General features: G+C 44.2%; 1 protein-coding gene across 3 annotated transcripts in view; it reads right to left on the bottom strand.

Moving 5' to 3' along the window:
- Nucleotides 1-18,014: 18,014 nt before the first annotated feature.
- Nucleotides 18,015-20,761, bottom strand: part of MYC (v-myc avian myelocytomatosis viral oncogene homolog) — a 4,200-nt gene continuing 1,453 nt past the window's right edge. The window contains exons 2-3 of one of the 3 annotated variants that reach the window (XM_006830706.1): nt 19,593-20,355; nt 18,015-18,577 (exon numbers count right to left, since the gene is read on the bottom strand). In XM_006830706.1, the coding sequence (XP_006830769.1) occupies nt 18,015-18,577; nt 19,593-20,343 (1,314 nt within the window). In that variant the 5' untranslated portion in view covers nt 20,344-20,355. Of the gene's footprint in view, nt 18,578-19,592; nt 20,380-20,761 lie in introns of those variants that run through there. The other 2 variants (XM_006830707.1, XM_006830705.1) reach the window with 2 other exon arrangements.

The raw sequence follows: 20,761 nt of genomic DNA, 5'->3' as shown, positions 1-20,761 counted from the left end.
CATTGTGTAGTGTCTTTCTACCTGGAAGGATCATTTTCTCCTGTATGTTGGACATTATTCTGTTGTAATCCAGAAGATTATCATTGACTGATTTTTGGAAGCATATCGCCAAGTTTTTCTTCCTAGTCTTTATCTGGAAGGACCACTGAAACTTGTCCACCATGGGGGACCCTGCTGGCAAAGCTTCCATCAACAAAACAAAAGGCAGTCTAACACAGTAGAACAAACTGACACATCATTGTTCTTCACCATCCGTTTAATCTCATGACCTCATTTCAAATCTCAAAGGATTTAAAGAATCAGTGAAATCTAAAGTCAGTCTCATCTAGCAATAACACACAACGGAGTAGCTGAGCGTTATCCTAGGCACAGGGACACAAAGAGAACTTAATGCAGTCTCTGGCCCAGGGAGCTCACAGTCTGGAAGAGACAATTACAATTCAGTGGGCTCAGTGCAAAAGGCAGAGGTAATCTTGAGTCTAGAGTGTCTCTAACTAGGGTAGAGACACCAGCTCAGAAATATGACCTGACTTTAGGTTTATAGAAGCTTTTTAAATTGTGAAAGTTGTCTCAGTGCATTGCTGTGGTTGTCAATGTTAAGTGCCATTGAATCAGTTTCAACTCATTGTGATCTTGTATAGGGTTTCCAAGGAGCAGCTGGTGGGTGGGTTTGAATTACCGACTTTATGGTTAGCAGTCCAGTGACTACCCTACAGCACCACACCAGAACTCTAGTGCATTTCTAGTGGTTATGACACACAAGATCTTTTTAAAGAGCAAAGATGTCAGCTTGAGGACTAAGGTGCACCTGACCCAAGCCATGGCATTTTCAATAACCTCATATGCATGTGTAAGTTAGACAGTGAATAAGGAAGACTGTAGAAGAATTCATGCATTTGAGTCATGGTGTTGGTGAAGAATATTAAAATACCATGGACTGCCCCAAAGAACAAACAAATCTGTGTTAGAAGTACAGCCAGAGTGCTCCCTGGAAGCCAGGAGGGCCAGACTTCATTTCTCATACTTCAGTCATCTTATCAGGGGAAGGACATCATGCTTGGTAAAGTGGTGGGGCAGAGAAAAAGAGGAAGACCCCAAGTGAGATGGATTGTCACAGTGGTAGCATCAAATGGCCTCAAGCATAGCAACGTGTTTCATTCTGTTGTACATAGGGTCGTCATGAGTCTATACCAACTAGATGGCACCTACCACCACCACCAACTATGAAAATATATACATAATCACACCAGACTGCAAGGTCGGGGTTCAAGCTCACCAGCCATTCCTCTGAAACCCTATACAGGGTTGTTATGGGTTGGAACCAACTCACCAGCGCTTCACAACAACAGCAGCAACCCCATATTAGATGTTCTTTCTTCCCTCTTTCCCTCCCTCCTTCCTTCAGCAGATATACATGGCGTGCTACTCTGTTAGGAACTGTCTAGACTCTGAGTATCCTCAATGAACAAAACACCTCAACACACTCATCCCTCATATATCTTACATTAAATTCAAATCAGTTATTTCAATGCAAAAAGTGACATGACTTAAAGAAACCCACAGGTGGCCTGGGCTCCGTTTCTTACCCTCTCAGTGCCTCAGTTTCCTTATCTGTAAAATAGGCATAAACTTTTTCTGGGCTTTGCTAGGCTCAGTGTTGTTCCGACCAGGGTGGGAGTTGGTAGTGTGTGATACACACAGTGCCTGGAACTCAGTTTTGGTTGCGTTTTGAATATGTACTGGGAATACACTGTGAGGATGATGTAGTGACTCAGCTTTGGGGAGCTTGGCTGAGGGCATCTTGGCAAGTACCCAGAGAACTTGCTACCATGCAAATGTCTCAGGCTCCACCCTAGAGATTTTGACCTAGTAGATTTTGGGAATCTTTGGTGGCATAAACAATTCAGTACTCAACTACCAGTTGGAGGAAGGTTGGTGGTTCAAACCTACCCTCTAAGGTGCCTCCAAAAGTAGACCTGGTGATCTGCTTTTGAAAGGTTCAAACCCAAACAGAACAACCAAACAGCCCTGAAAACACTCGGGAGCAGTTCTATTCTGCACACGTGGGGTCACCATGAGCCAGCATCAACTCCATGGAATAACCACAGATTTGGGACAAGTCCCTTCCCCCTGGGGCTCTCTTGGGAAGGAGTTTAGGCAAGGAGTCCTGAATAATCTAGCCTGGAGCATATTTGGGGGTGGGGAAATGCCTTCCTGGCCTGAATCTTGAAGGACAAACAAACAGACAAATAGTGGAGATCAGGGGGAGGTAGACAGGGGGAACAGCAGATGCCAAGAGGTGAGAGTAAGCAGGTTTGTTCCCCAGCTGTGAGGCGTCTAAGGTGACCAGGGTGTATGGTATGTGAGGCTGCCGATTAGCTCTGATTTGAGGGTATAATATGACCTGTCCCCAGCACTGTGAGCATGCTGAATCAAGTTGAACAGAAATATGCCAACAAGAAGCTTAATGAAATTTCAAGTCATTTGCATGTTAGGGAGTTTATGCATTGCACTCAAAAGCCCAGAGCAGCTGCTCTGAGAAAAACTGATTTCCAGGGAGTGGGGGTGGGGGGTCTTCCATAAACATCTGCAGGCACTCCAAAGTTCCCAATGGACCTCCCCTACCCCTCTGACCTCACCCCCCACTACTGCACCAGGGTGTTCATCTCCCAGCACTATAGATTCATAAATCCTACTGTTAGCACTGGGGTTTTCGTTTAAATTTTTATTGCAAATTGGGTGGAGGTGTACGCAGTAACTTAGTTTTCCATTAACAGTTCATACACATTTTGTTTCACATCACAGATTGCAGTCCTCACAATGTGACACCACCCATCCCACTTCCCAATGGTCTGAGAGTTTTTCAGGAAGCTAACCTGGGAAGCAGTTTGAAGGAACACTATTTCCAAGGGTCCATTTTATAAGTCCTCACCTGACTGGGAGAGCCCTGTGTAAATGGATGCACCAGAGATGAAATGTTGACTCCACCTTTGGTCCTCAGTATGCTCATCTGTAGAATGGGAATCATGGGACAAAATGAATTAAGTGATGTGAGTGTGTGAGTGAAGAGTTTATTTAGCACCCTGCCTGGCACATAGCAAATACTCATTAAGCAATACCCTGCTATTGACTTTTTCATCAGAAAAAGTGAACTGATGTCCAGAAACTAAAGAAAGAGGAAGAAATGGTCACTGAGTGCAATGAGGAACCTATTTATTTGGGACTTTTAGAGGAGAGAGAAAAAAAAAATAATAGGAAGGGTGTATGTCTGAACGAAAACATTTGACTAAGAACTAAGAGTCTAGTTCAGCTTTCTGGGGGACCTCCAGGGCCCTGTACCCTAAAAGCACAGAGTAAAGAAATGCTTGGATTGGGTGAGGGAACTTGAGATGGTGATACCACTATGCACACCCATGTCTGGACTCTGGAGACCAGGGTGGGCAGGAAGAGAAAGCTGGTTTGAAAAAAAAGGAAGGAAGGGTTGTGGGAGTGGTTTTGGAGAAGAACTCGCCTCAAGTGAACTGAACTCAGGGGTCCCCTCATTCTCATCTGCTCCAGTGAGCAACTCCATCCCGGATCACTGAGACCCTTCAGGACCCCTCTCAGTGGCAGTGGTTGGGTGATGGTAGAAGCCTCAGGTTTCATTCTTGGCTGGTGAATCTCATTCACGGCCACCACACAGCTGTTATTGGAGACTTGCATGCTGCTATGAAGCTGAACTTGTTTTATTGGAGCTTCCAGATTATGATGGACTAGAAGAAAAATCCTGATGAACTTCTTTCAAAAATTCAGTCAATATGGATCACAACTGTACGATATGGAACCAATCATGGGATGGCTCAAGGCTGGGTGGTAGTTGGTTCTGTTGTGCAGAAGGTCACCACAAGTCGGGAGCCCACTTGATGTCCACAAACAACAATAACAACTGTGTGTGAGCCCCAGTTGTTGATCTACACTACAACTCAACCCTGGATGAGCTAACACAGTGTAGGGGAAGACAGGCAGTCCTCACTCTTCCTGTCAGAAATATGTCCCTGTTTTGCATGGTCCCGTGGTCAACAAGGTTGAACCTCATTTAATACGGAACTGTGCAAAGTAAGAAAGGACCACCTGGCACAGAATCAAGTGAAAAACTAACGTAGAACAGTCCAAGGTGAGTGCTATAGGACTTCGAAGATGCCTAATCAACTGAGTTTAATTGAGAAGGGTTTTTTGGCATACACGAGGTTTGATCAAAGTTTTGGAAGACAATAGGAACATCAGCAGCCAAAAACGTGCCAGGCAGGTGTGTGGGTTGTCTGTTGTTTCTTTCAGAGTTCCAACACTTCCTCCACTAAGTCTGGCTCTGACTCTGTAATCTACCTGTGTCTTAAGTTTCCTCCCTAGTAGTAATTGGACAGGAGTCCTGGTGTGGTGCTATGGGTTAATGCGCTGGACTGCAAAGTCGGTTTGAACTGTAAGGTCGATTCAGACAAACCAGCTGCTCCTCGGAAACCCTTTATAGGATTCACTGTGGGTCAGTGCTGACTCGATGGCACTTAACAACAAAAACAACAACACTCATGCCTGACTGTTGAAGAAGCTCAGAACTGTTTATCACATCAATCCCACATACCCTCAAAGTTGGTTTAAAAGCAAACAAACACAAAAACATTGGGATTGGTTATATACTTTTTGGTTTTCAAATATAAAAAAATATATATCTTTGTGGGGGAGACTGTGTAGGAGTGAGGGTTAGCGTTAGGACTATGACTGGGTTAGACTTTGTTTAGTGTTAAGGTTACAGTTAGGAATAGGGTTAGTGTAGGGGTACAGGTTGGGCTGGGATTAGGAGTAAGATTTCATCTAGATTTTAGAGATAGAGTTAGGTTTATTTTTATTTATTTCTTTTATTTTTTGAAATATACTTGATTTCTTCATCTGGAAGTTCTGAAACTACATGATTCTCTCTTTTTATTTTACGTCTTTGTTGTTGTTATTGTTGTTGTAACTGTATCACAGGCTCTCTATTTTGAGTCTTGTTAAGTGCTGTTGAGTTGGTTCCTACTCATAGAGACCCTATATAGCATTTCTGAGGTGTGGCTGGTGAGTTTGAACTGCCAACCTTGCAGTTCAAGCTGATCCTGTGGTCCGGTGCTTATCCTACAGCACCACACCAGGACTTAAGGGTCTGTTGTTCACTTTGAATACTTCTACAGCTGAGACTCCTGGTGTAGCATGTAGGATCAGTATTGGTCTTGGAACCACAAGGTTGGCAGTTCAAACCCACCAGCTGCTCCTTGGAAACCCTCTACAGAAAGATATAAGTCAGGACCAACTCGATGGCACTTAACAACAGCAACATATCTGGGTTGCATTCTGGGTAGATTGTCATGGATATTAGTTATCTGCATATGTTGGTTCTCTGTGCTAAGAACTACCTTTAGTATTTTTTGTATTGTTGGTCTGGTTTTCACAAATTCTTTATATTTCTGTTTATCTGAAAATGACCTAATTTTTCTGAATATATGATTCTTGGTTGGTGTCTTAGTTTGTATTCTCTAGAGAAGTAAAACCAGTAAAACTTACAGATGCATATATAAAAAGAAGCTTGTTTCATGGAAATGGCTCATTAGAGGTGTAGAGGTGGAAGAGTCCTAAATCTCGGTCAGATGAACCAAGATGGGCAGGTCAGATGGCAGGAAGGCCCGGCAATCAGTCTGGCAATAGAGGAGGTCACTGGCTGAAGTCCAGAGAACCAGAGGTCAAGGGACAAGCCAGATGCAAGATCCAGACCCAGCAGAGAGCAAGCAAGCTTTGCCTGAGTGTCTCATATGTTGGAAGCTGGCCGCACCCTTGAGGAAACTTCCTTTCAATTGATTGGTTGCTTGTAGCTACCTCATCATAGAGTTAATTACTTGTATTAGATCTCACTATGGGGATAATAACATCTCAGCTGCCAAATCACTGCAAATCCTGGTCCAATCAAGTTAACATAGAACCTAAACTATCACAGTCGGTCATTTTTTCTTTCAGAATTTTCGACATGTCTATTCAATTGACTTCTTGCCTGCATGACTTCTGCTGAGAAATCAGAGGTTAAAATTAGGAAAGGTGTGTGTCAGAGTTGTATTCTTTCACCATACTTATGCAGTCTGTATGCTGAACAAATAATCAGAGAAGCTGGATTAGATGAAGAAAAATTTGGTATCAGGATTCGAGGAAGACTCATTAACAACCTGCGATAGGCGGATGATACAACCTTGCTTGCTGAAAGCCAACAGGATTTAAAATATTTATTGATGAAGTCTTCAGTATGGATGGGTTGCCCCTCAATGTAAAGAAAACAAAAATCCTCATCACTGGACCAATAAATAACATCAATATAAACAGAGAAAAGAGTGAAGTTGTCAATGACTTCATTTTGCTTGGATCAACCATCAACACTCATGGAAGCAGCAGTCAAAATATCAAACAATGTATTGCATTAGCCAAATCTGCTACACAAGACCTCTTTAAAGTGTCCAATAGCAAAGATGTCAGTTTGAGGACGAAGGTGCGCCTGACCTAAGCCATGCATGGTATTTTCAATAACCTCATATGCATGTGAAAGTTGGATAGTGAATAAAGACGACTGTAGAAAAATTGATGCATTTGAGTTATGGTGTTGGAGGAGAATATTGAAAGTACCAGGGACTGTCAAGAGAACAAACCAATCTTTGTTGGAAGAAGTACAGACAGAGTGTTCCATAGAAGCCAGGATGGTCAAACGTCGTCTCTCATACTTTGGACATATTATCAAGAGGGACTAGTCGTTGAACAAGGACATCATGTTTGGTAAAGGGGAGGGTCAGAAAAAAAGAGGAAGGCCCCCAATGAGATGGATTGGCACAGTGGCAGCAGCAATGGGCTCACATTTATGAGGTTGTGAGGCTCAGATTTGTGATGTTGGCCCAGGATCTGGCAGTGTTTCGTTCAGTTGTGCCCAGGGTTGCTATGAGTCAGTACAGACTTGATGACATCTAACAACAACAGTTCGTCTTTCTAAGTACCTCTTTGTTTTTCCCGAACTCTTCTCAGTATTCTTTGCTTGACTTTATCTTTAAAAATCTGATTATAATATGTCTTAGTGGTTTTCTTCAAATGTAAAAATTTAAATTTTAATATTCTGTCAAAACATGCTTTTTGAATGACAGATTTCCTAGCAATTTTAGATATTTCAATTTCCTATTTGTGGAAGGAGGGGGGTTGCCTGATTGAGAACTATATGAATGACGTGTGTCTGAGGTTATTTTTCTAGGTGATTTAACCAAGAGTTCCACAGCAGACCTCTGGGGTCCAACCACCTATTAGCTGGTGACTGACCATTCATTTAATCCTCTGTTATGGATTGAAGAGTGTCCTCCCCCGAATATGTGTCAACATCATCACTAGACCACGACACCCTCATTGTACAATAATCCTCCACTTTAGGGTCTAATGTAATTTCCCTATGTGCTGTAAATCCTAATCTCTATGATGCCGATCAAACAGGATTCATGGCAGTTATGTTAATGAGGAAGGATGTGATGTATAGGATTATATTATTGTATCTTCAGTCAGCCTCTTTTGAGATTCAACTAAAAAAAGGGGATCAAACAAGTGACAAGAGATTGAGGGGCTTGGTGCCACCAACAAAGAAGAGCCCATCCTTTGGACCCTAGGTTCATGTGCTGGGGATCTTCTAGACCCAGGGGAAAATTGATGTCATGATGCATGTAGAGCCCTAATAGGTGCCAGGCCCAGAGGTATTAAAATGGGACAAAGATCTTTCTCCAGAGTTGACCAGGAGACAAAGCTTTCCCCTAGACTCCGGACCTCCTAAACTGTGAGATCATGAATTTATGTTTCTTAAAGCCATCCACCTGTGATATTCCTGTTACAATGGTACTAGGTACAAAAGCAACCTCTCTCCCCTCCAAGTCCACTTCTGTCATTAATGCAAGAAAACAAAAGTACAGAATCTACAGAATTGTTGAAATGATTAAATAGCATATGCAATACCCTTAGCACAATACCTACCACTTCTTTTGTATATTTAAATTTTAGTTTTTGAAATTGTAGCAATATATATACAAGAAAATATTTGCCATTGCAACCATTATTATTGTAAGTATAACCAGCCACACCAACCATACATCACATGTTGCGTAACCAACGCTATTACCCGTTTTCAATTCCCCTCCCCACCCCTTCCTTTCCTTTCCCGCTTTTATTTTTGGGAAAGTTCCCAATGGTTTGTTCTAATGAGAAGATAAATACAGTTTACCTTCCAGTACATGAAAAAGAAAAAAAGAAAGAAATTTCTCTTTTTTTCTCTTCCTTTTCTTTTTAACTGCCTTCCCTGTCCTCGCAGTTAGCATGCGTCTATGCTAACTGGTAACCATCATAGAACATTCATTATAGCCTGGAGATCTTGTTGTTGTTGTTGTTGTTGTTGTTTTACAGTAGTGGTCTCATTTAATATCTGTCCCTTTGCCACCCACCAACTAATTTCACTCAGCATCATGTCCTCCAGGTTCCTCCATGTTAAGTATTGTATTGCAGATTCATTTCTATTTTTCAGTGTTGTATAATAGTCCATTGTGTGTATGTACAAAGAGAAAGAAAGAAAGAAAACAAGAAAGGAAAGAAGGAAGGAAAGAAGGAAGGAAAGAAGGAAGGAAGGAAGGAAGGAAGGAAGGAAGGAAGGAAGGAAGGAAGGAAGGAAGGAAGGAAGGAAAGAAGACAAGACATGTGGAACTGTTCAGCGTTTATTTGGATTCGGTATGTGGAAGACCTTGTAGATGTAAGAATGGAGTAACAAGCCCTACTTATTTTGGGCTGTGTCAGTGGAGCTGAATTCCTGGACAAATGAAAGAGCTAAAATATGTAGTTGTTGAGTTGAAGGGATATGATTGTACTTGTACCTTACTGGCGCTGTAGCATGAGCGCTGGATAGTAATGCCGGTTTGAACCACAGGCTTGGCAGTTCGAACTCACCAGTTGGTCCTCAGAAACCCTATACAGGGTTGCTATAACTCAATGGCACTTAACAACATTTTGACTTTCAATGTTCGTATCTTCTTTGCTTTTTCTTCTTTCTCTTTGTTGTCTCACCCCAGAGCATGGCAGCATGATATTTCTGAGGCACCTGAATGCTCTGTCATTCAGGATGTTTTAGTTGCACGGAACAGAAACTCCTATTGGCTAATTTAATCTCTAAAGGGGTTTGTTCAATGGGCATTGGAGAGTTTCCAGAGCTGATAGGGAGCTGGGAAGTCAGGTTAATGCAAGTGTCTATAGAATCGGACAACCTGGTGCCTCTAGGGACCGCTACCAGAAAGAACATGCTTTTGCTATTATGGTCTGTCCTTGGGTCACTTCAGTTAAGATTTAAAGTCCTAGGAGAATGAATTTGATTAATGTCCCTTGGATAGCTCTGTAACTCAAGGAGAGTCTACCAAGACTAACCACCTTGGGTAAGCAGAAATTCCTAAAGGAGGTGAAGTCCGTTTTTTAGAGAAGATGGAAGCCTGCCGGGCAGCTCGAGTCCCAGGTCCCTGAGTGGCACAATGATAACAGAAAGGTTGGTGGTTAGAACCCACTCAGAGGAGCTACGGAAGAAAGATCTGGTGATCTGTGACCTTAAAGATGACAGTCAAGAAAATCCTATGGAGCAGTTCTGCTTTGGAATGCAGGGGTCACCATGATTCGGAATCAATCTGATAGTGTAGAATAACAAGAGACTTGAAATAGTCTCCTCAAGATCTGTGAGTTTTGGAAGCTGCCTGTCACATCCCCTACCTGGGTCTCAGCCTTTTCATCTGTAAAATGAGGCGGTCAGTTCACATGACAACAGAGGCCCTTGGTTCTGAGCCCTCATTTCTAAGTTTTTAGAACTACTCCCCATCCCCCTCAGTCTCTCCCTCTCTGGGTCATAGAGGAGAAGACAGAAAACAGTTTTTGAATAGCAGACAGCTGGTAGGAGGCCGGCTGGCGGATCCCACAGGCCAGTGCGGGAGGCATTCCATGACAATCTTTCAAATTTATTGTGGAAAAGGTGGCAGTGGTCTCGGTGCCTGAGAGGCAGATTTGTGAGGTGAAGAAAATGACAGGCTGGTTTGTTAAGGAGGCAGAGAGGATGCTGCCAAGATCTTGGAAAAACCACCTCAGGAGCCTTGTCTGGCTTGAGTAAATCTGTCGGCTGCTCAGGGCTGAGGTGCAATGATGTGGTTTGTGTCCGTCTCTGAATTCTTCACACTGTGGTGCTATTAGGCCTTGGAAAGAGTCCCACACTCATAAAATGTGTCTGCAGAGCTTCGACTGGGAGCTCTCCAGTGTCTCACAAGGTACTTTGTGTAAAGTTCAAAGAACCTGAAATGGCCTAAAAACAATGTTCGACTGGCATATGCTAGCATGGGTTGTGGGGCTTGAAGGCATCTCAGGTATCATAGAAAGTGAGCTGGTGGGCTGGGAGTCAGAGCATACCAGGGCTGAAACCCAACTCGGTACTTCTTTACTCTGTGGGCCTTTGACATAATATTTTGTAGCCATTTTTCACATCTGAAAATGGATGTCTTACTTATCTAGTGGGGAGAGAGCTAGCTCTGTAGGATAAGCACTGGACTGAGAACCTCAAGGTTGGTGGTTCGAGGCTACCAGTTGCTACTTGGGAAAAAGATAAGAGTTTCTGCTCCAGCAAAGATTTATAGCCTCAGAAACCCTACACAGAGTAGGTATGAGTCGGCACTGACTCCATGACACTTAACAACAACTTACTTAGTGTTGTTGCTATAACAGAAATAACATGAGTAGATGGTTTTAACAAACAGAAATTTATTTAGAAGTTTAGAAGGCAGATGTCCAAATTCAGGGCACTGGCCTATGGAGGAATCCTGGCATGACTTTGTTGGCTAAAGCATCGGACCTCAAGGTTGGTTTGAACCACAAGGTTGGAGGTTCAAACTCACCTGTCGTTCCTTGGAAACACTGTACAGGGCTGCTATGAGTCGGAACCGACTCAATGGCACTTAACAACAACAACAAAGCTCTAGGGATAGTCCTGGTGTGGTGTGGTAGGATAAGCACTGGACTGCTAACAGCAAGATTTGTGGCTCAAACCCACCAGTCACTCCTTGGAAACCCTACATAGGATCTCTGAGTCAGAAGTGACTTGATGGCACTTAACAATACAGCAACTACTGTAGGGAATGGTTTTCACTTCTACTGGCTCACAGTTCAGGGGGAAGATCCTTGTCTACTTTCAGTATCTGTGAGTTTAGTGCCTCCATGTGTCTTGGCATCAGTCTTCTCCTGGGTACAGGAGGTTTACAGTGAAGGGATGTTGGGTCCGCTCCCAAGACTTCTTTCTTGGCGGTAGCCAGTTCCTCTCTCCGCTTGCTTCTCTCTCCTTTTGTCTGTTGTAAGATCGATGTAATGCTGGCCACACCACAGGGTAGACCAGGACCGTCACTGGATCAGGGTGGTGCATCCTACCCTAATCACATTGTAGGGGATGATCATGTCACCACATAACTGTCAAATTCATCATGATGTCACTGCCAAAGTACTGAGAATCGTGACCCAGGTCAGGTGACACATATTTTTGGGGAACTGCTACTGTCTTTACTATTTTGGTTGTGCCAAAAAACCCTCACTGTTTACAATGGCCTGGTCCACATCTGACGTACGACACCAGGCAAATCTGCTGCACAAGACCTCTTTAAAATGTTCAAGAGCAAAGATGTCAGTTTGAGGACCAAAGCGCATCAAAATACCAAATCATGGTATTTTCAATAACTTCTTGTGCATGTGAAAGCTGGACTATAGAACGAATGCATTGGACTCATGGTGCTGGAGACGAGTGTTAAAGATGCCTGAAGAACTAACATCTGTATTGGGATCATGCTCCTTGGAGGCCAAGATGGCCAGATTTTTGTCTCTCATACTGCAGATATTTTATCAGGAGGGACCAGTCCCTGGAGAAGGCTATCATTAACATGCTTGGCTAAGTGGCGGGATAGAGAAAAAGAGGGAGACCCCCAATTAGATGGATTGACGCAGTGGCAGCAGCAAATGTGAGGGTGGCACAGAACTGGGTGGTGCTTTGTTCTGTTGTGCACAGGGTGGCTATGGGTCCGAGCGGACTCAGTGGTACTCACTAAACAACAACTGTGGAGTCTAAAACCCTTCATGATTTGCCCTGGGGCCTGTTCCAGGGGTCTTACGCTTAGCCATTATTCCCCTTGCTCTTTGTGCTCCTCTATCCCAGATGATTTTTGGTTTTCTAAGCAGCTCTTGCTCACTCCCATGGCAGGGTCTGAGACTACTTGGCCTGCTTAACGCACATCCCTGCTTCTTTCATGTTATCCACTTTCCCCAACCTCTAGGCTGTCAGACGCTCTGGCAAGACATTGTACTTCCTCATGCCACTCCTCTGCACCCTTGAATTTAAGTATCTGTATACATATATGGCTAATGTCACTCCCAGAGCAAGGTGGACCACAGAATTAGTTGTTGTTGCTGTTGTTATGTGTCGTGGAGTCGGTTCCGACTCATAGCAACCCTGTACAGGGTTTCTGAGGCTGTAAATCTTTACGGGAGCAAAACGCCTCATCTTTCTCCGGCGGAACAGCTGGTAGTTTCGAACTGCTGGCTGTGAGGTTCGCAGCCCGATACGTAACCACTACGCTACCTGAGAATTAGTAGGTGCTCAATAAATATTTATGAAAGAATGAATAGTTTCTGTTCTCACCATTTTATCAGTTCTATGAACGCTTAATCTCTCAAAATTCATTTGTACAATAGGGACTAGAAGTAGAATTGATTTTGCAATGTTTGGGAGATGAAATAAAATAATGAGTAAGGAACACCATAGAAGAATCGATGCGTTTGAATAATGGCATTGGAGAAGAATATTAAAAGTACCATGGACTGCCAGAAGAACAAACAAATCTGTGTTGGAAGAAGTACAGCCAGAATTCTCCTTAAAAGCCAGGATGTCAAGAATTCATCTCTCATACTTCGGACATGTTATCAGGAGAGACCGATTCCTGAGCAAGTTTTCATACTTGGTAAAGTGGAGGGTCAGTGACTGACCCCCCCCCCCAACAAGATGGATTGGCACAGTGATAGCAACAATGGACTCAAGTGTGACAACAATTGTGAGGATGGCACAGGAACGGGCAGTGTTTCCCTGTTGTGCATAATAAGGTCACTATGAGTCAGAATAAACTTGACAACATTAACAACAACAAAACAATGCACGTGAACTGTTTAGTCCCTAAGAAACATTAACTGCTACTTCTGTTGATTTTAGGGTTGCTGTTTGTGGGACTTTGACGAGTCATTCAACGTTCGTGTTGTCACTTGTAACAATTGTTCTCCAGTTGGGCTGTTTTAAGGGTCCAATGAAAAGGTCCTGGCATGTTTTTCTTGTTAGTTGCAGATGAGTTGTCTCAAGGAAACCTTGTGTGCAAATGAATGGACCATTGCTTGGCCCTGATCTAGCTTTGTGGCCATAGGCATGCCCCATCGGTTATTATAGCCACCGCCAAATTTGAGTGTTTTTATTAGGGGCTTACCATCCCGCACTACTTTGGAAACTATTCAACTGGGACCCAAAGGGTTTTCACTGGCTAATTTTTGGAATTAGATTTCTGGGCTTTTCGTTGTCTGAAAGCTTTGTTGAAACCTATTCACCATGGTGACTCTGCCGGTGTTTGAAATACTAGTGGCATAATTGTTCTAACATCATAGTAAAACTCATACTATCATTGTTGGTACATAGTTGTTGTTGTTGTTGCTAACTGCCATCGAGTTGGTTCTGACTCATAGTTAGCCATATATGGTTTCCAAAGAGCAACTGGTGGGTTTGAACTGACAACCTTGTATTAAACTGACAACCTTGTGTTTCGCAGTCCAGTGCTGATCCTACAATGCCATACCAGGAATCCAATGGTATGTAATTGTTGTTATGTGCCGTGGAGTCGATTCCGACTCATAGCGACCCTGGACAGGGTTTCCGAGGCTGTAGATCTTTACAGGAGCAGAACGCCTCATCTTTCTCCTACGGAACAGCTGGTAGTTTCGAACTGCCGACCCTAAGGCTAGCAGTCCGATTTGTAACCACTACGCTACCAGAGCTCCTAGAGTCTTTTTAGTGTATTCTTTTTAAATTGGGTCCCTGTTCTCGTCCTGTCAGCTTTGTTTCTACTCTCCTCCTTTGAAATAGGAGTTCTGATCCTGCAGTTGTTAAGTGCTCAGCTGCTAACTAAAAGGTCGACAGATTGAACCTACCAGTGTCTCCACGGGTGAGGAGAGAGATGTGATATTCTGTTTCCATAAAGATTGCAGTCTTGGAAACCCGATTAGGGAATTTCTATTCTGTCCTCTACGGTCATTATGAGCTGGAATCTACTTAATGACAAAGGCTTTAGATTTGATCTCCTTTAAAACAGGTCCTGGAGTCCTGCTGTGGCTCTGTGGGCTAATGTGTTGGACTGCAAGGTTGGTTTGAATCACAAGGTCTGAGGTTCAAGCGCACCTGGAAAGCCTACATAGGGTTGCTATGAGTTGGAACTGACTGGATGGCACTTAACAACAACAACCACAAAAACAAAGTAGGTACTGGTGTGGCACTGTAGGATAAGTGTTGGACTGCTGACTTCAAAATTGGTGGTTCAAACCCATCAGCTGCTCCTCAGCAATGAGGTTGGTGGTTCAAATCTACCAGCTGCTCCTTGTATACCTTGTACAGGGTTGCTATAAGTCAGAACCAACTCGACAGCACTTAAAAATATAAACTCAAGGTGGAGCCAACTGCTCCTTGGAAACCCAATACAGGGTCCCTATAGGTTGGAATGGACTCAACGGCACTTCACAAGATTAGAAGTTTATTTATAGATTGTTTTTGGAGGACATTTTCTACCTGTGGATTATTTATTACTGGAAAGAAATGCTTCAGCGGCCCTTAGTGTGTATGCTAAAAAATTAATTATTTAGTGAGCCAACTATAAGTTATTATTGACAAACCTCAGGAAACCTTTTGATACAATTCTTTTGACCTCTTTCCCAAGCTTTGCACCAGAGTTTGTCTAGAAGACTAGAAGTTTAGAATTCTACTATCCTGTCCAAGCTGTGTATAGCCTAAGTATTTAGGCAGGGATTGTGAAAACTTTGTTCATTTAAAAATCAGATTGTTTTTACAATGCTGATCTCCTTTGTGGCTTCAACATGGCAACATAAAATAATATTTCCTTCCTCTATACATTCCATCCCTAAACAAAACCACCCCTGGGAACCCCCTAGAGGAGGTGTTCATTGCAGAACAGTGTCAGGGTAAAAGCCATAGTTGGTTACAGCTTACTTTTTCCTGCCCTATGTATTCCTGAGCAAATTGCATGCTCCTCCCCCTCATCTAAAACTCTTGATTACTGTCATCTGCAAAGTAGATTGCACAATGCCCTAGACCCCCAGGGACTCTGGATGAGTTGTGAAGGCCAATTTGTATTGGAGTCAAGATCAGCCCGACTTTCTGGTAAAGAGTTGGCATTGGTCTTGTTTTCAGACCATTCTTCGGCTACATAAAGCGAAGAGGGGGCCTAATAGGTGGTTGGAATGGTTCCCGCCCACCCCCACAGCCAAACTTCACATCTCCAAAGCAGTTTCCTGATCCTTTGGGCTGGGGAGTTGTTTTCCTAGCGAGGAACACTCTCTCCCATTCCATGGGCTTGTCCAGACTCAGTGATTCAAACTAAGACCTTCTCTGTTCCCAAGTGAGTCATCCCAGCTGTACTCCAGCCTGGGGCCACAAAGGGGCAGAGAGGGAACGGTTTGGGTCGCCCCCGCTTTTCTATCACTTTGAACTGCTCACCTTCAGTAGATGGTATTACCCTTTGAATTTAGGCTATAGGGTGTAACAGCTTGAAGCTATTAGGGGAGGACTTAGGTCCCAAAAAGAGATCAAGAAAAAGACATCAAGGGTTTGAATAGATGATTCTAAGGGTCAGAGCCCAAGACCTTAATTATTTATTGATTTGTGTGTGGGGGGGTGGGGGTGGATTAAAATCCCAAAGAAAGAGACAATGAGGTAATTAGAACAGAGACGGTAACCTGCATTTCCCTAGTTGTCAGCACTCTAGTTTCTGGTTGGGGCTGTGGGTTCTTAGAGGCTTATAATTAATACATCCAAAAATGAATGCCTTTTCATAGGCCACAGGTGACCATGTCAGGAGTGTCTATGTACTAAAGAGGCTGGGGGGGGGCAGTTTGTAAGTTTCCAAAATAATGACTCACATGACAAGAGCAGGTATGTTTTATTTTCTGATCTGCATTCCCAAATTTACTTCTTCCCAGGAACAGCCAGCAATATCTTAATGAATGGCTAAGATAGGGATGAATGGGCAATGGCTTCTTAATGTGAAAAGAAAAATGGAAGCATGACCAACTGAATAAAAATGAAATTAACATGGAAAAAAAAAAAAGTGGGGACTGATGAAAAGCTAAGCATATAGTCATTAGACTGTTTTGTTCTTGTAAGTTTAAGCATCATGATTAATGTCTGCTGGTCTGCCTGAGAGGTAGAGGTTAGGAGCAGCCTGGGTTTGAATCCAGGCTCTACGTTTTTTGCTGTTAAAGAGATCGTGAACAAACAGATTCATCTTTATCCAGTTCTTTTTCAGCAATGTAAGGGAAGTTGTAAGGCTGCTGTGAAATTTCATCTAAAGTCATGCCTAGCACAGAAATCCAGCTTGATATTACTAGAGTTGGTCTATCAGGCCTGAAGATCAAACACATTCCTGATCTCAGCACTGACACAGGGTCAGCAAATGTATCATCATGAAGTATTACATAGGACCTGGATTCTAGTTTACTGTGTGACCTCAGGTAAGTTACATAACCCCCCTGAGCTTCCATATTTCCTTGTTTGTGAATCAGGGTTAGCAGTAGCATTCCACTCTAACCTGCTGTGAGTTTGTGAGATAACACAAGGAGGCAGGTAAGCAAAGTCCCGCCCCCCAACTTTCCCTGGGCAGAATTCCTGGGTGAGTGGATAAGGGGATGTTCTTCAACTAGGAGTTAATAGAGCCACCTTTTTTTCCTCCCCACCCCTGGCCTATATCCTCCTTTGTATCTTTCCCCTATTCCAGCAAGTCTTCCTCCCTCTAGCCCTCTGACCAGTCTCTCCTCCTGGCCTTTCATTCTTTAAGTATCAACTCTGGGCCCTAATCACAAATCTCCAGGAAGCATCTTACAACCCTTAGAACTTAAAGACTTTCAAGTTTACCTTCCCCACAGCCTACTTTAACAAAGAAAGACCCTGGGCTTTCTTAAAATAACTACAGGCATCTTTGTAAGCCCACTCACTCTTTGAAGGGTCAAATTCTGTTAATTTGTAATTGATGGAAAGAAAATGATTAAAAAACAACAACAACAACAACAAAAACTCCACAACACACACACACACACACACAAAAGAACAAACAAAAAAACACTCACAACTAAAGATTTGGCTCAATGATATATTTGCCAAGTATTTTATTTTTTTCTAAAAACCATAAGAAAACAAAAAATCAACTTTAAAAAGGAAAAGGTACTTAAATAAAAAAAAAATTATGGTTTATAATACATGGTTTGAAATCTTGCATAACGGCTATAAACGTTTTATTAAAGTTATTTACATTTAATGGTCATATTTACACAGGAAAATTAGGGTAAACTTTAGATGGCTTCTTAAAAACAATTCTTAAATACAAATCTGTTAAAGAAAAAGGAAAATGGCAAGCATAAAAAAAAAGGAGTTCTTTTATGCCCAAAGTCCCATTTGAGGCAGTTTACATTATGGCTAAACCTTTCAGTCCCAAGACCCAGCCTAGGTTGTGAGGTTGCATTTGACCATGCATCAGAATGAAATTCAGACATAATTGCTGCAGTTCTCTCGGAAGGAACCTTTCCCTCTTACTTTTTCCTTAATGAGAATTCACGAGCAATTCCAGTTCCTCCAATAGGTCAATTTACGCACAAGAGTTCCGTAGCTGTTCAAGTTTATGTTTCAACTGATCCCGCCGTTTCCGCAACAAATCCTTTTCTGAAATGAGATCCTGCTCATCCGCTTGAATGGCCAAGATGTATCCTGTGGCTTTTTTAAGGATAACTACTTTGGGGGCTTTTTCATTGTTTTCCAACTCTGGGATCTGGTCTCGAAGGGCAAAAAAGCTCCTTTTCAGCTCATTCCTCCTCTGACGTTCCAAAACGTTGTGTGTCCTCCTCTTGTCGTTCTCCTCCGTGTCTGAAGACCTGGGGCTGGCACATTTGCGATTGTGGCTGATCTGTTTCAAGACTCTACCACTGTCTAACTTCGCCCTCTTGGTGGCGGGGTAGTCTTTCCTGGTGGAGGGCGGGGCTGCGTAGTTGTGTTGGTGGGTGGAGACGTGGCATCTCTTGAGGACCAGAGGGCTGTGAGGAGGTTTGCTGTGGCCTCCGGAAGCGGGTGACCCTGCTTCTGACCTTTTGGCAGGGGGCTGCCTCTTTTCCACAGAAACAACATCGATTTCTTCCTCATCTTCTTGTTCTTCCTCTTTAAATAAGAAAGGAAATATAAAGTACAGAGGTTAGCGATGGTTCCTTAAAGCAATCAATCCGATGAAATGAATGCTACTTGTAAGTATGAAGTCCTAATCTTAGGATATTAGAGAGGACCCGAGGTCTCCACAAGGTAAACAGTGACCCCTGAAAAGAACCAGAGCCTCTCACAAAGGGAAGAGAGTGACAGTTGGGGTTACAGTGCAGGCAAGAAAACTGCAATTTATCAGGATAGAACACTGATGCCAAATCTTACCTAAGACTTAATGAGGCTGTGGACACACCCAAACTAAAGCACATTCCCAAGCACCTCCTATTTTTGAAGGGACTTTACAAAGAGCCCTTCAGGTGTAACAAATGATAGTGGGGAAATCTCTGGGTTTGACTTTAGCCACTCCCTATTTACTGGAAGTGCATAAAGGGAAAGAATTAAAAACAACAACAACAACAAAAACACCCAAACTGGCAGCCGTACCAAAAGGCCTGAGGAGGGTGGGCTCTACCCACTGCTTCTCTTGATTTTTTTCTAAATTTATAGACCATTAAATTCCAACAACTTCTCAGAAGTTCAGGGAAGAGGGAGGCAAACCCTCCCCCACCTCCATTCTCAAAGATCAAGTCTCTTTCCTTATTCACCTCAGAGGCCCCTCCCCCTCCCCCCCAAGTCACAGGTCAATTAACATGTTTAAGAAAGGTAAAAGGGAGTTGGGATTGAAATGATAAACCAAGTAAACCAGAACGAGTTAAAAAGCCAAATGAAATTCCTTAAGGGGCGGGCGATCTGGGGGGTGGGGTTGCTGGCAATGAGGGCGGGTCTGTGAGGAAGGGGTGAGCGGGGCACTAGCCCAGTGCTCCAAGATGATGGGTTCCCAGATCTGTCCTTTCTCTTTCCTAATGTTAAGAAATGAGAAAGGCAGAGTCAACGGAAGGGGCCAGGCGATGAAGCTGCCAAAGGAGAATTGGAGTTATCCACCCATCCCCTTTGAGAGGCCGGGAGGGGCTCAGCTTACCAGAGTCGCTGCTGGTCGTGGGGGGTGTCTCCTCATGGAGCGCCTGGGGCTCGGGGCTGGCCCGCGGGGAGGACTCAGCGGAGGAGAGCAGACATTCCGTGGACGAGGAGAAAGAGGTGGAGCCTGGCGAAGCGCAGGGTTTGGGTGAGCTGCTGTCATTGAGCGGATAGGGGAAGACCACGGAGGGGTCGATGCACTCGGAGGCGGCGGCGCTCAGGTCTTGCAGGTATAGGCTGGAGGTGGAGCAGCCGCCCGGGCCGCGGGTGGGACTCCGGCTGCCGCTGTCTTTACGCGCAGCTTGGTAAGAGGCCAGCTTCTCCGAGACTAGTTTGGCAGCGGCGGAGAAACCGCTCCACATACAGTCCTGGATGATGATGTTTTTGATGAAGGTCTCATCATCCGGGTCGCAGATGAAGCTCTGGTTCACCATATCTCCCCCTAGCAGCTCGGTCACCATCTCCAACTGGTCGGCCGTAGAAAAGCTGCCACCGCCGCCTCCATCGTCTCCCCCGGGAGAGAAGAAGGCCAGGTTGTAGGAGGGCGAGCAGAGCCCAGAGCGGCGGCTGGGGGACAGGGGCGGAGTGGGCAGCAACTCGAATTTCTTCCAGATATCCTCGCTGGGCGCCGGCGGCTGCAGCTCGCTCTGCTGTTGCTGTTGGTAGAAGTTTTCCTCTTCGTCAAAGAAGTACGGCTGCACCGAGTCGTAGTCCAGGTCATAGTTCTTGTTGGCGAAGCTGATGTTGAGGGGCATTGCGGCAGCCTGCTGGAGAGGGCACATAAAGCAGGGGACCAGTCTTGAGTGAAGGGGGCCTAGGTTGGTGCCGAAACTTGGAGCAGCGCTCAAAGAGAGCGACAATCCTGAGCCACTCCACTTGCAGCGCTACCCCCCACCTCACTCCCTCCGACCACCCTTTAAAATTTCAAACACGCACTTGGGGACCAAGCTGCACAGTGCCCTCCGAGCTCCTCGGGATTTGGGGGTACTACGAAGCTTGGGTGTCGGCCAAGTAGCAGCGGAGGAATCAGAATCAGGCTTGGCCTCCTTAAGAGGCCGGGGAAGGCGGCGGTGGGGGAAGCAGAGGTGGGGAAGAATACGATCTGTCTGACAAATGCGAAGGCGCAAAGTTTTGCGCCACCTGAAGGAGAAGGCGAGAGGCGCCGCGACGCAG

The sequence above is a fragment of the Chrysochloris asiatica genome, unplaced genomic scaffold (assembly GCF_000296735.1).
Source record: "Chrysochloris asiatica unplaced genomic scaffold, ChrAsi1.0 scaffold00001, whole genome shotgun sequence".
Lineage (NCBI taxonomy): Eukaryota > Metazoa > Chordata > Mammalia > Afrosoricida > Chrysochloridae > Chrysochloris > Chrysochloris asiatica.
This window is presented reverse-complemented; position numbering and strand designations above follow the sequence as displayed.